The 12,478-nt window shown below is 36.9% G+C and overlaps 2 protein-coding genes across 3 annotated transcripts; one reads left to right on the plus strand and one right to left on the minus strand.

Moving 5' to 3' along the window:
- Positions 1-458: 458 nt before the first annotated feature.
- cox17 (cytochrome c oxidase copper chaperone COX17) lies at positions 459-3,987 on the minus strand. Of its 2 annotated transcripts, none has more exons than XR_014607371.1 (4): positions 3,847-3,987; positions 3,444-3,572; positions 2,479-3,001; positions 459-982 (listed from the first exon to the last, which is right to left on the minus strand). XR_014607371.1 is itself a non-coding variant. In XM_084121230.1 (4 exons), exons 2-3 carry the CDS (start codon positions 3,560-3,562, stop codon positions 2,917-2,919), a joined length of 204 nt encoding a protein of 67 aa, XP_083977356.1. In that variant the 5' UTR covers positions 3,563-3,572; positions 3,847-3,987; the 3' UTR covers positions 459-643; positions 2,887-2,916. The 2 variants fall into 2 exon arrangements, 1 of the variants encoding a protein (XP_083977356.1); XM_084121230.1 differs by having other exon boundaries at positions 459-643; positions 2,887-3,001.
- Positions 3,988-6,915: 2,928 nt separating this feature from the next.
- LOC311087781 (potassium/sodium hyperpolarization-activated cyclic nucleotide-gated channel 1-like) lies at positions 6,916-11,512 on the plus strand. The gene is made up of 10 exons (XM_084121209.1): positions 6,916-7,412; positions 7,795-7,981; positions 8,058-8,162; positions 8,253-8,390; positions 8,546-8,707; positions 9,691-9,784; positions 9,899-10,026; positions 10,113-10,259; positions 10,374-10,611; positions 10,772-11,512. The coding sequence occupies exons 1-10, from the start codon at positions 7,231-7,233 to the stop codon at positions 10,939-10,941; spliced, it is 1,551 nt and encodes a 516-aa protein (XP_083977335.1). The 5' UTR covers positions 6,916-7,230; the 3' UTR covers positions 10,942-11,512.
- Positions 11,513-12,478: the final 966 nt, after the last annotated feature.

Raw genomic sequence — 12,478 nt, forward strand, 5'->3', positions numbered from 1 at the left:
AAATGATGAACTTTGCAAAATCTTTAGGAGAAAATGCAAATCATGAATTGCATTTGCTGGCTTCACACCAGGTGTGCACGCAGAATAAAAGCACTGCTGCGGGTAGACCTCAGATTAGAGTGTGCTGGGAGCAGCAGCTCTATTTTAGGCCTGCGTGCATAGTTAAGTGCAGCTGTCACCAGCCAAACGCTGCTACAGGGAATTCAAAGGCCAACCGAGTAGGAAGCCTGAAGGAAGAGTGTTTGTGTGGAACTGCTTGGCCTGAATGGTGTCGAGCAACAGACAATACTTCATCATCAATAATTTAATATGATAAAATAAGCAAATCAAGCATCTGACACATATTAATTAGACTGAATCATTTAAAATGGGCTTGAAAAGGAAAAAGTCAGCACTGTTATAAGAATATGCATATTTCATACAAATAAAAGGACAAAGTAAAGATAAAAGAGAATGGCTTAACGTCTTGCATAGGATCTTTATTGACCATAAACGTATGTAAAGCACATATGAAAGAAAGAGAAAGAAAAGACAGACAACATTTTCATCAGAGGAACAAATTCACCCCGCATAATCTTCACTCCAGTGTAAAAATATAAATAAAAGTGCACACCAGGTCCCATTTCACACAGGCTGACACACACTACAAAGGGAAAGAAAAGACAATTAGGAAACATATTGTAACTCATTCTTCAAATAAACAATTGTCCCCAAGAACATGAGATACAGCAATGAAGATTGTTTTGAATATTTAAGGGATATTTAAAAGCACTAAAATGGAAATTCTGTCATTATTTACTCCCTTCCACGGAAGACCAAAGGAGAAGTTTAGCAGAATATCAGAGCTGCTGTTTCAAACAAAGACATGAGGACCAGGCTGTCGAGTTCCAAAAAAGCTATATATATATATACAGTGAGGAAAATAAGTATTTGAACACCCTGCTATTTTGCAAGTTCTCCCACTTAGAAATCATGGAGGGGTCTGAAATTGTCATCGTAGGTGCATGTCCACTGTGAGAGACATAATCTAAAAAAAAAAAATCCAGAAATCACAATGTATGATTTTTTAACTATTTATTTGTATGATACAGCTGCAAATAAGTATTTGAATACCTGAGAAAATCGATGTTAATATTTGGTACAGTAGCCTTTGTTTGCAATTACAGAGGTCAAACGTTTCCTGTAGTTTTTCACCAGGTTTGCACACACTGCAGGAGGGATTTTGGCCCACTCCTCCACACAGATCTTCTCTAGATCAGTCAGGTTTCTGGGCTGTCGCTGAGAAACACTGAGTTTGAGCTCCCTCCAAAGATTCTCTATTGGGTTTAGGTCTGGAGACTGGCTAGGCCACGCCAGAACCTTGATATGCTTCTTACAGAGCCACTCCTTGGTTATCCTGGCTGTGTGCTTCGGGTCATTGTCATGTTGGAAGACCCAGCCTCGACCCATCTTCAATGCTCTAACTGAGGGAAGGAGGTTGTTCCCCAAAATCTCGCAATACATGGCCCCGGTCATCCTCTCCTTAATACAGTGCAGTCACCCTGTCCCATGTGCAGAAAAACACCCCCAAAGCATGATGCTACCACCCCCATGCTTCACAGTAGGGATGGTGTTCTTGGGATGGTACTCATCATTCTTCTTCCTCCAAACACATTTAGTGGAATTATGACCAAAAAGTTCTATTTTGGTCTCATCTGACCACATGACTTTCTCCCATGACTCCTCTGGATCATCCAAATGGTCATTGGCAAACTTAAGACGGGCCTTGACATGTGCTGGTTTAAGCAGGGGAACCTTCCGTGCCATGCATGATTTCAAACCATGACGTCTTAGTGTATTACCAACAGTAACCTTGGAAACGGTGGTCCCAGCTCTTTTCAGGTCATTGACCAGCTCCTCCCGTGTAGTTCTGGGCTGATTTCTCACCTTTCTTAGGATCATTGAGACCCCACGAGGTGAGATCTTGCATGGAGCCCCAGTCCGAGGGAGACTGACAGTCATGTTTAGCTTCTTCCATTTTCTAATGATTGCTCCAACAGTGGACCTTTTTTCACCAAGCTGCTTGGCAATTTCCCCGTAGCCCTTTCCAGCCTTGTGGAGGTGTACAATTTTGTCTCTAGTGTCTTTGGACAGCTCTTTGGTCTTGGCCATGTTAGTAGTTGGATTCTTACTGATTGTATGGGGTGGACAGGTGTCTTTATGCAGCTAACGACCTCAAACAGGTGCATCTAATTTAGGATAATAAATGGAGTGGAGGTGGACATTTTAAAGGCAGACTAACAGGTCTTTGAGGGTCAGAATTCTAGCTGATAGATATAAGTGTTCAAATACTTATTTGCAGCTGTATCATACAAATAAATAGTTAAAAAATCATATATTGTGATTTCTGGATTTTTTTTTTTTGATTATGTCTCTCACAGTGGACATGCACCTACGATGACAATTTCAGACCCCTCCATGATTTCCAAGTGGGAGAACTTGCAAAATAGCAGGGTGTTCAAATACTTATTTTACTCACTGTATAAATAATAGTATGCAAGTTTTACACTATATTCAGAGTCTTCTGTAGCCATATAATAGTTGTGTGCATTTCCTTAGTCTATCTTGACAGCTGTGGTCACCATTCACTGTTATTGAATGGAAGAGAGTAGCTTTGACAATGTGCTATAAATAATTCCACTGAGAAAGTCATGTAGAAGACATGAGGGAGTGAAAAAGATAATTTGGGGGTGAACCAACCCTTTTCAATTTGCAGAGCACAGATATATCTGAAAATTGCATTAAGAAGATTTAAGGTTGTGGTGGCCAAAATGTGAGAGAAAAAAAAAGATTGTAAGAAATATCACTTCTTCGTAAGAGACTGGCTGGACATATAAATAAACTTACCATTCACTCAATTTGAACATGATGGTGGCATTATATCTTAAAACCAAGCGCCCTCATGCACTCCTTGTGTGCTTCGATGAGAACTGCGCAGCTTTCTTCTCCCTTTTCAATTATGCTGCAGTGAAGACAATAAAATGTCATAGCTGCACAGTATCTTGCCAAAATGTACAGGATTAGTTAACCTAAAATATAAATTCAGTCATTATTTACCAACCCTCATGTTGCAACAAACCGGTTTGATGTTCACACACACAAAGAGAAAATTTTAAGAATTGCATCTGCCACAATACAAGTCAAGAACTAGTTCAGCAGTACTTGAAGTATTGTACAAGTATTACTGACTTCTTTTATGGTGATTTGCATTCTTTTCTAAATTTGAAAACCTCGATTTTCCGTCATTTATTTACTGAGCAGCACAATCCTGTTTCTCTGAGTTTGTGCTTCACAGAGAGTCATGCAGGTTTGGGACAACATGAGAAAAATGATGAAAACAGCATTTAATTTGTATTGTGTAACATCCCTTTAAAGTGTGAACTAATAGACAAAAGTTTCCTCACCAGGCATCGCGTGCTTTCTTGGTCTCAGGACACGCACAGCATGGTTTCAGGGGTTTCTTCTGCTCTGTGCCCTCTATTGCTGGTGAAGCCTCCACACTGGCTGCTGACAGGCTAGACATTTCCACTTGTCTGAGAAAAACAAAAGAGCAGGGGACAATGATTTAGTCGAGCTCTAAACTTCAGTTTCAACACTACGTATTGTGAACAACCAGCAGCGGCCAGCAAACTAGCCACCATATTACATCATGTCCTCTGCTGTTTAACGACTAGTTTCGTTGAAATACAGCTGTTATAACTACCTCGCTGTCAAAGATGCTGTGTCTAATCGGAGGTAACAGATATTCAAATCGTGCTGTCAGGTAAGATCAAATAAAAACCATTTAACTGGAAAACGTTGACTTACTTAATGTAAATGATGAAGAGACCGATGAGCTCACGTGCGTCCTTTCTTACACAACCTGCTGTTGCTGTCAAATTAATAACAGCACAACCCCGTGAACGCGGAAGTATCCCGTAGCTTCCGGGTTACGGTCTTTCATTAAAACAAACAATAAAAATAATTTAACAACTAAGCCATAGCCATTTATTACTTAAATATGATTTACCGTTACACATATTAATGACTAGAGCTAAAATGAAACGCGGTTTTAAAAAACAGGGAATAACAACATGCCAATTGCCGAACAATAAACCAAAATAAAGGTCTTGTGCAGAATAAAAGCCATTTAAAGCTAGCCTATTACTTTATTATTTCTTTTATCATAATATTATGTCATAATTTGCTAACATTTCAGTATTATAATTTTTTATATAAAGGAATAAAATATGTAATGGTTTAATTACATTACATTTAATTACAGCTCTCATATAATTTATGTCAGATGGGTATTATAAAAATACTTATATAAAAAAACGACCCAACTTTGCTTGACCTTAGTTACAATGCATATGTTGCTTCTGATATTGATGGAATGTATTTTTCTGAGAATTCTTTCAGGTTTGGTGTAAGGGTTAAGGCGCTTTATTTACATAGCAAAAATAAGCAAAAATACAAGAAAACACTCAACCCATGTGCTCAACAAAAGACAAAACCTGTAGTATGAATGTCCATTCCCTGACACTGAAACGAAACACAATGCATTTAGCAGATGAGAGAGTAGGCCTAAGTGAAGCTGCACTCTCACACAAGGACAGGAAAATACAGTGACAGAACCCTGACAAACTCTGTGACAAAACTGTGACGAATTTATTCTTAACTTCATGTTTATTCAGCACAAACGCACTATATTGGCCTGTGCTGTTTTCAAGAACTGCTCAAAAATGATTTGACTCTAGACCTGTTTCACACTTTACACATTCAGCAAACGAGCGGAACTACAAAAGAAATGCAACGGGAGCACATAGAGATTGTTTCTAAAGTGTAAAAGAGATACATCTCTATACAGATAGCAGGTTTTTAGTACATTATAGTATTTCCTTTGATTTTCACCTTAAATTTAAAAAATGGTTATATGGAGTGAGCTTTTGATGACAGACTTATTGTCTAAATGTATTTTACATGAGGTGGATACTGGATAATAAAAATACCTGATTACAGAACCCAATTCTGCCTAATTCTGAAACAGAACTCCAAAGTGTAGCAAAACCAGTGATGTTTTGGATGTGTCACTAAGTTTGCAACTTGCGTCAAGTAGATATGCACTGTAACAGCTTATCTAGCAAAATATTGTGTTTATAACACAAAATAAAATGTCTGTATTGCATTTTCTCTACATTTTCTGCTAAGTTCAGCATGATATGAGCAGCAGAAATAGAACTTTTCAATCATGACGTGAATTTGTAGGCCAACAGAGAACGCTAACGCAGCATGGGTTCCCTCAGGAATTTCTGCTGAGTGTTTAGTATATTTTTGTTTGTATGTCGTACTTAATTTATGAGTAAAAAATGTGCCTTTTTTCTTTTTTTGCAAAGCTATACTTCAAACGTGACATTTGTGTGTCCGATTAATTACACATAATTTGTCAAGCTTATAATCAGATGTGTAATTAATCAGACAGCATTGTGCTTTTGTAGCAACTTACATTTTTAAACAACATAACAGTTTTAAAACCGTTGAGGTATGACCATGTATAATTTATAGTTGTAATGTACAGTGTAGTTCCTTTTCAGACATGTTTCCATTATAGGCCTACATATATCAGCTACCTACATTATATATAATTTTATATGTTTTAAAGTCATTTGGCAAATTGGTAATTAATGATAATAATAATAATTATATTAGATATAAAGATAAAATTGTTGAATGGATGCATCGTTTAGTATTTTAAATAGACAGAAGCTTCACAGATTAACTTGTTAATAGAACCAGTTACTGATTTGATGAATTTATTGACCCACTTGATAACTGAATGCAATGTGATAGAGTACAACAAATGAATGTAGTTTAGGTGTTTGTTGCCTTCTGAGAATGTAAGATCAGTTACCTGTTACATTACTTGAATACCACTTTGAAATTCAACACTGTATTGTGACTCTCATAAATATAGCCTGCCTGTGCAATACAATACTGTATTCAGTTTAACAGAGATCTAGTGAGCTCCACCATTGCTATGTTGAAAGCTGAAGGTGTCTGTTTTTGATGTAAGCACATCCTCAACAAAAACACAGACCAGTTTTCCCAGATGTACCTATGTTAACCCTTAAACGCATACCTAGTTCTTAAAAACAAAAGAATAGGAAGTATCATCAGCAAAACTTGAAATGCAGCGATTTACTGCAGAGCAAGTATAGGCCTACTGAACGTAATCAAATATTAGTGTCACTGTCAAGCTGTCAGCGATCAAAATATTGATTTTGAAGATGTTGAAAATGATAGTTTTTAGAATATGTTTGTTTGAGGTCGCGAATAGGAGCCAGATGGGAAATGAGCTCTGACGAGGACAGTGATGGTATGAAACATATACTCAAACGGAACCCTGCCATGCTCCAAGAGGTAACAAAATATGTTTTCTTCTGTAGGCTAATTGTTACTCTAATATCAGGAGAGTTGGTAGTCTGGTAGAGATCCATCCGTGTTAGATATAGATCCGGGTCGCTAAAGACCCGAATATGTAATAATGATTGGCAAAAAATTCATGAATTTAAGGGTTAATCTCTGATTTCTTATAAAGCATAAATGTCTGCAAAAAAAAGGAGAGAGAGAGATAAACCTGTATTCTGTCTCTTTTTGGAATAGCAAAATTCTCTGTGCACTTTTGTGTGCTCATTAGAAAGAATCTCTTTGTGATATCAGTACAGTCATTTACACACAATAAGAGTGTAAGTAATTCTATCTCCTCCCATTGTCCGGTTCAGTCGGAACCATCTGTCTGGTTCAGATGACAATAGCCTACTTGTGATATTCAAAACCACCTCGTGTCAAAGAACCGCCCCACAGTCCAGATGAGCTGAGCTGATGTGAGCGCGAGGCAGAGATACTGAATAGTTGATGAGACAATAGTTAGTTTGACAGGGGGGGAAGAATGGAAAGTCTGGAACTTATCTCCTTCAACATTCTGGATCGAGCCAGAAAAACTGTGATGGAAAATTACTCTGTGACTGTGCATGTGCGTGCGTGAGAGAGAGACAGAAAGAAAGAAAGAAAGGGAGCGAGCTTGAAGGTGAATAAGAAAAGTGGATATTATGGTCAGCATAAAAGAAAGTCCAGAAATAAAGTTGTCACAGAGGCTCGGTGAGAGATGTTAGAGGAGCTTCGGTGATTACGGTGCTTAGTCAGGGTCTGAAAATGCAGCGTTTCGCACCTGAGAATCACAGGCGCTTCAGATGGAACGGGTGGAAAAACCTCCTGCTGCCTCAGCTCAACAGACGCTCGCTGTACGTCTACGGCAGTGAGGTGGCCGTGGAGAAGGAGCGCAATAGACAGAAAGAGGGAGACGTGATCGTCATCCATCCCTTCAGTCGTATAAGGTAATGTGCACGTACCATTTTTGGTTCCCCAGAGAACCTTTCAGTGAACACTTCGCAAAGGAACCTTTTTTTTTCTTAGTGTGAAGAACATTATAGTGATTTAAATAACCTTTATAAAGAACATTTTGTGGCATGAAAAGATTACATGTATGTTTAAGGTTCTTCATTTAACCACCGATGCCAAAAAAAAAAAAAAAAAAAAAACGTTAATACTCCGAAGAGTGTATGTGTTTAATGGGCTAATAAATGTTTAATAAAATAAAATATACTGAGTTTTGAAAAAGTAAAACCACATAAAATGCCATGCAAAAAAAAAAAAAAAAAAAGCCATGCAGCTCTTTAAAAAAAAAAAATGTATCTCTTTTTTTTCTTATTTATACAGGAGTTACTACATCATGTGTATGGTGGCCATAACATTTCTGAATCTAATTGGGATCCCAATGGAGATTGCCTTTCTAGATGGGAACAGTGGAGTAGGTTGGGAGGGTTTTAATGTGTTCTCAGACACTCTATTCCTGATTGACGTTGGGCTTAACTTTCGCATGGGGATCATTAATGAGGACAGCGATGTAAGGATTGGCCCTAGACTTTACATATATCACATTGCTTAAACGTATCCAATGAATCATTCTGTATGTTACACAGGGAGCCATTCTGGACTTGAAAAGCATTCGACAACGGTATCTAAAGAGCTGGTTTATACCTGATATGGTGGCAGCATTTCCAGTTGGTTACATCCTACTTATTGCGGTAATGTGTCTTTTTCTACAGTCCTTTGACTGTATTGAAATTACATCGTTTCATTTGGAAAACTTGTGTCTTGTGCCCTTTTCATGACAGGATCTACAATACCATGGTGACTCTCCCTCATCCAGAGCCAGCAAAATGATGCGCATCTTGATGTTTGTGAGAATCCTCAGTCTTGTCCGCCTGCTGCGTGTGTCAAGGCTAGTTAGGTTTTTCAATGAGGTGGAGAGAGTAAGTAATGAATAGCTTGACCATGTGAAACCGATCTCATCTGAACAAAACTGAATTGTTTATAGTGTACATGCAAATAGAAGTCATCATTCAGAAAGTGTTGTTATTTCTTTAAATAATGCCTTTGATTTTTATATTGAATCTCTGCCTCATAGGTTTCAAATGCCAACTTGGAGGTGATGAGGGTATTCCTAAGAATCTTGTCATTATTTATGATGATATTCCTGCTGTGCCACTGGAATGGCTGTATTCAGTATTTTGTACCTATGCTTGAGGAATTTCCCTCAGACTGCTGGGTTAGAAGAGAGAATCTAATGGTATGTATCTATGTGGTATGATACAGCATATTCACATAAACAGCGCTCCCACAGTTATGAGAATATAATTGAATTTGAAAATTGAACTTACATTACTAACACTAACATTTTATAGTCATGAAAAGTTTAATTGTGAAATATATAAATACAATTCTAGATATGTTCTAGAAAGTATTTCAACGTTTCCAGATATGCTTTAGAGAAATCTCTTTTTTAAAACATCATTGGTAATGTTGCTGCAATTAGTTATAACAACTCAAAATTTGTTGAGATAACTTAAATATCCAACTTAACTAAACTAAACTAAAGTTATTTAAACTTAACATTTTAAGTCAAGCACGAACACATACTTTTTTAAGTTGAAACAACACAATATTTCTTTTTCTTATGTTGAATTTTAAGTTGTGATAAATAATCACAGCAATAAGTTTTTACAGTGTACATTATCCTGCGTTTTATATGGCTATTGCATACCAAATGCATAAATGTGTCAATATGAAGTATTGATTTGTCTTGAAATTATATTATAATCTTACCTCTTTAAAGCTGAATGCTGCAATAATATTACAGTAATATTAATACTGAGGTCATCGATAATGGAGTTCGTGCTTTGATACACTAAAAAATAAAAGTTTAAAAGGGGGGGTTTCACAGCGGTACCATAGAAGAACCATTTTTGGTTCCCCAACAAACCTTTTAGTGAACAGTTCTTAAAATAACTTTTTTTTCATATAATGTGAAGAACATTTTAAAAATCTAAAGAACCCTTTACTATTATATAGAACCATTTGTGGAATGGAAGGGTTCCATGAGCCTTTAAAATGGCTCTCCTGGAACCAAAAGCATATACTGTGATTGACTGACAAGAACAAGATTACAGAGAGCCATACAGTGTATGTGATATTATTTTAGAGCTGTTTTGTGATTTTAGTGGATAGAATGAATGCATTAATGTCAACTTTTTGTTTTGTGTCATTTGTCAGAACGCCACAGTGGGAGAGAAGTACTCCTTTGGAGTCTTTCGGGCACTGTCTCATATGACTGCAATATCATATGGTTCCTCTGATACACCCACAAGCAAGGAGTATACTTTTATCAGCCGATTTAGCAATATGCTAATTTTATAATTCAACAATCACAATGAACAATTGATACTTCTTTTAATGCCTGAAGTTTTGTTTTGTTTTTTAGATGAGGTTGAGCTGTGGATTGTCATGACTAGCATTGTGTCTGGAGCCATCATGTACACAGTGATGGTTGCCAACACTGCTGCTATGATGTCTGATGTGGACATAACAGCAAGAGCGTACAAGAACAAGGTGCAAGAAAAACAAACACCTTGTTAAAGCAACATATTAGATGGTTATCGTGTATGCCATTTTCTTATTTGCTTGTTTTTACATAGATAAACCATCTGGAAGATTATATGACTTTCATGAAGCTTCCCAAAGCCCTTCGTATGCGCATCAACAACTACTATCAGGCTCGCTATGGAGGGAAATGGTATGATGAGAAGGATGTCCTGAAGTGGGTGTCCTCATCTCTCAGAGAGGTGCTGCTTGGAATTCATACTCATAGAAGTGATTACTTATAACAAGCTTGCTTATGTTATTAATAGTAAAACTGTGTCTTTATAATTTAATGATGATTTGGATGGTTTTATTAGGAAATTCTGCTGACCATGTGCTCGGACCACGTGAGAAAAGTTCCCATTTTCCGGAACCGTGACATAAACTTCATCAATGCCATTCTTCTGGAGCTGCTTTATGAGGTCTTCCAGGCGGGTGACATCATCATCCAGCAGAACGCTCCCGGTGACCGCATGTTCTTCATCGAGCACGGGCAGGTCCTTGTGGAGAATGAGTTTTTCCAGAGGGAACTGTGTGATGGAGACTACTTTGGAGGTTTGACTCGATATATACATAAATCTTTGCTTTGTCAATGCAATATCTGTTTAGATTATGTACTGTATTCTGTGTTGTAATATAGTCAATGACTTGACACAGACTCATTGGTAAGATGTTAATTTTAATGTTAAATAATTTCTGTCCTTGCCTTTTCCAGACTCATGTCTCCTAACAAGAGGAAGGCGTTTGGACACAGTACAAGCTCTGACTATCTGTCAGCTCTTTTCCTTGTCAGTGGACACCTTTCATTGTGTTCTGGAGGACTATCCAGACATCAAGAGAGACCTGGAGACATCTCAACAGGATAAAGACATTTTGTTATGTTGAGAAAGCAAGTTAGTGCTGTTAAATAATGACACATGTTAGAGCACAAGTAACTTGTAGCTGATTTAACAGATGCTGGTAACATGGGATAAGATGACCCCCCCCACACACACACCTAAATGTTTCCTCCTGACCATAGATGACACAAAATCTCATCTCAGGACTTTTGATGAATGGATATGCTATTCATAATTTTGTCATTTCATCTACATATCAACATTTGTGAGATTTAGTCAGCCGAAACAGTTTTGAGGTTCATAGATCTAATTTTGTGTCTCTGGAAAATAATGATGTATGACATTTTATTATGTTGAATATCAAAGTTTTTTTGTGTCTATTTGTTAATGAGGGGTTTATGGACACATCAATTTCTTTGGATTTGTGGGGTAAAAGTTAAAGATTTTTATTTTGAAGTTAAAAGATAAAATTAGAGGTATGATGAAACATACTTGAGGTATGATGAAATAATAGATGATTCAATTAAAATATGGGCAATTAAAAATGTAAATATTTATATGCATGTACATAAGTCATAGAATAATTTTACCTTTCCGATAAATCTATTTTACTGGGATTCTGCTTGGTCTGTCATTGGTTATTCAATTATTATCCATATAATATTTAATATAATATATTATATATTAACTAATTTGTCCAAAAAAAATCTATATAGAATAGTTGATTTAGAATTTTACAATAATGATACTTTAGAAGTGTAAATATATCAGCTCTATACAAATAAATATGAATTAAATTGAATTAAAACATAATTTATTTATTTTTTAAAAGTAAGTAATGGTTCTTACTCCAGTAACATTTCATCTATCAATTTTGACCATCTTACCCCTCTTTTAATATTTTACATTTTGTGCTATAACAACTAAATTAAGAAATGTTTCTATTTATTTCCTATAATACTGTTTAAAAGGAAATCCACATTGTTCTTAAGGGGGCATCTTCCCACATATATACATGCTGTATACTAAGTTTGGGGTTGGGAAGCTTTGTTAGTGTTTATGTATTGTTCCAGTCTTCAATGTTACATGATACTTGATACATGATACATGCAGCTTCCTCAGCAAATTTGCCAGATTAAGCTTTGCTTTACTTATTGGATCCTCTCTCTGTATCGGCATAGATTTCTGTGTGTGGTTTGTGAATATTCTATTCCAGCTGGTGGACAAGCGTTTGGAAAATAGGCTTTGTCCAGTGAATAAGGTGTAACTCAGCATCACACAACCACACTGGAATGCAGTTTCTCTGAGAATACTGATAGGAGGATATTCGACTGTTTGTAGGTCTCCTTCTCCAGCTCAGCTCCTCCCTCCTGGCTTCTGCTGCCATAGACTATCACTTTCCAAGTGCCCACAGCAGGATGCACCGTCTCTGCCTCTTTAAGTCTTCCTCAGCCTGTTCTCCAGAACAGCGCCCACCGGTGACCTTCATTTCAGTCAGATTAGCTTTCAGCCTACACTCAGCTCATTTTTACATGTTTAAATGTCCCACAAAAGTCAGCAGATTTTCCCCAAAAATCAGCACA

Source organism: Abramis brama, assembly GCF_963993115.1.
Source record: "Abramis brama genome assembly, chromosome: 8".
NCBI classification, from domain to species: Eukaryota; Metazoa; Chordata; class Actinopteri; order Cypriniformes; family Leuciscidae; genus Abramis; species Abramis brama.

Coding starts and splice junctions, on each gene's coding strand:
- cox17 (XM_084121230.1), bottom strand. CDS start 3,562: ATGTCTAGCCTGTCAGCAGCCAGTGTGGAGGCTTCACCAGCAATAGAG. Junction 3,002..3,443: donor AAGAAAGCACGCGATGCCTG/GTGAGGAAACTT, acceptor TCTTCACTGCAG/CATAATTGAAAAGGGAGAAG.
- LOC311087781 (XM_084121209.1), top strand. CDS start 7,231: ATGCAGCGTTTCGCACCTGAGAATCACAGGCGCTTCAGATGGAACGGG. Junction 7,413..7,794: donor CATCCCTTCAGTCGTATAAG/GTAATGTGCACG, acceptor TTATTTATACAG/GAGTTACTACATCATGTGTA. Junction 8,163..8,252: donor GTTACATCCTACTTATTGCG/GTAATGTGTCTT, acceptor TTTTCATGACAG/GATCTACAATACCATGGTGA.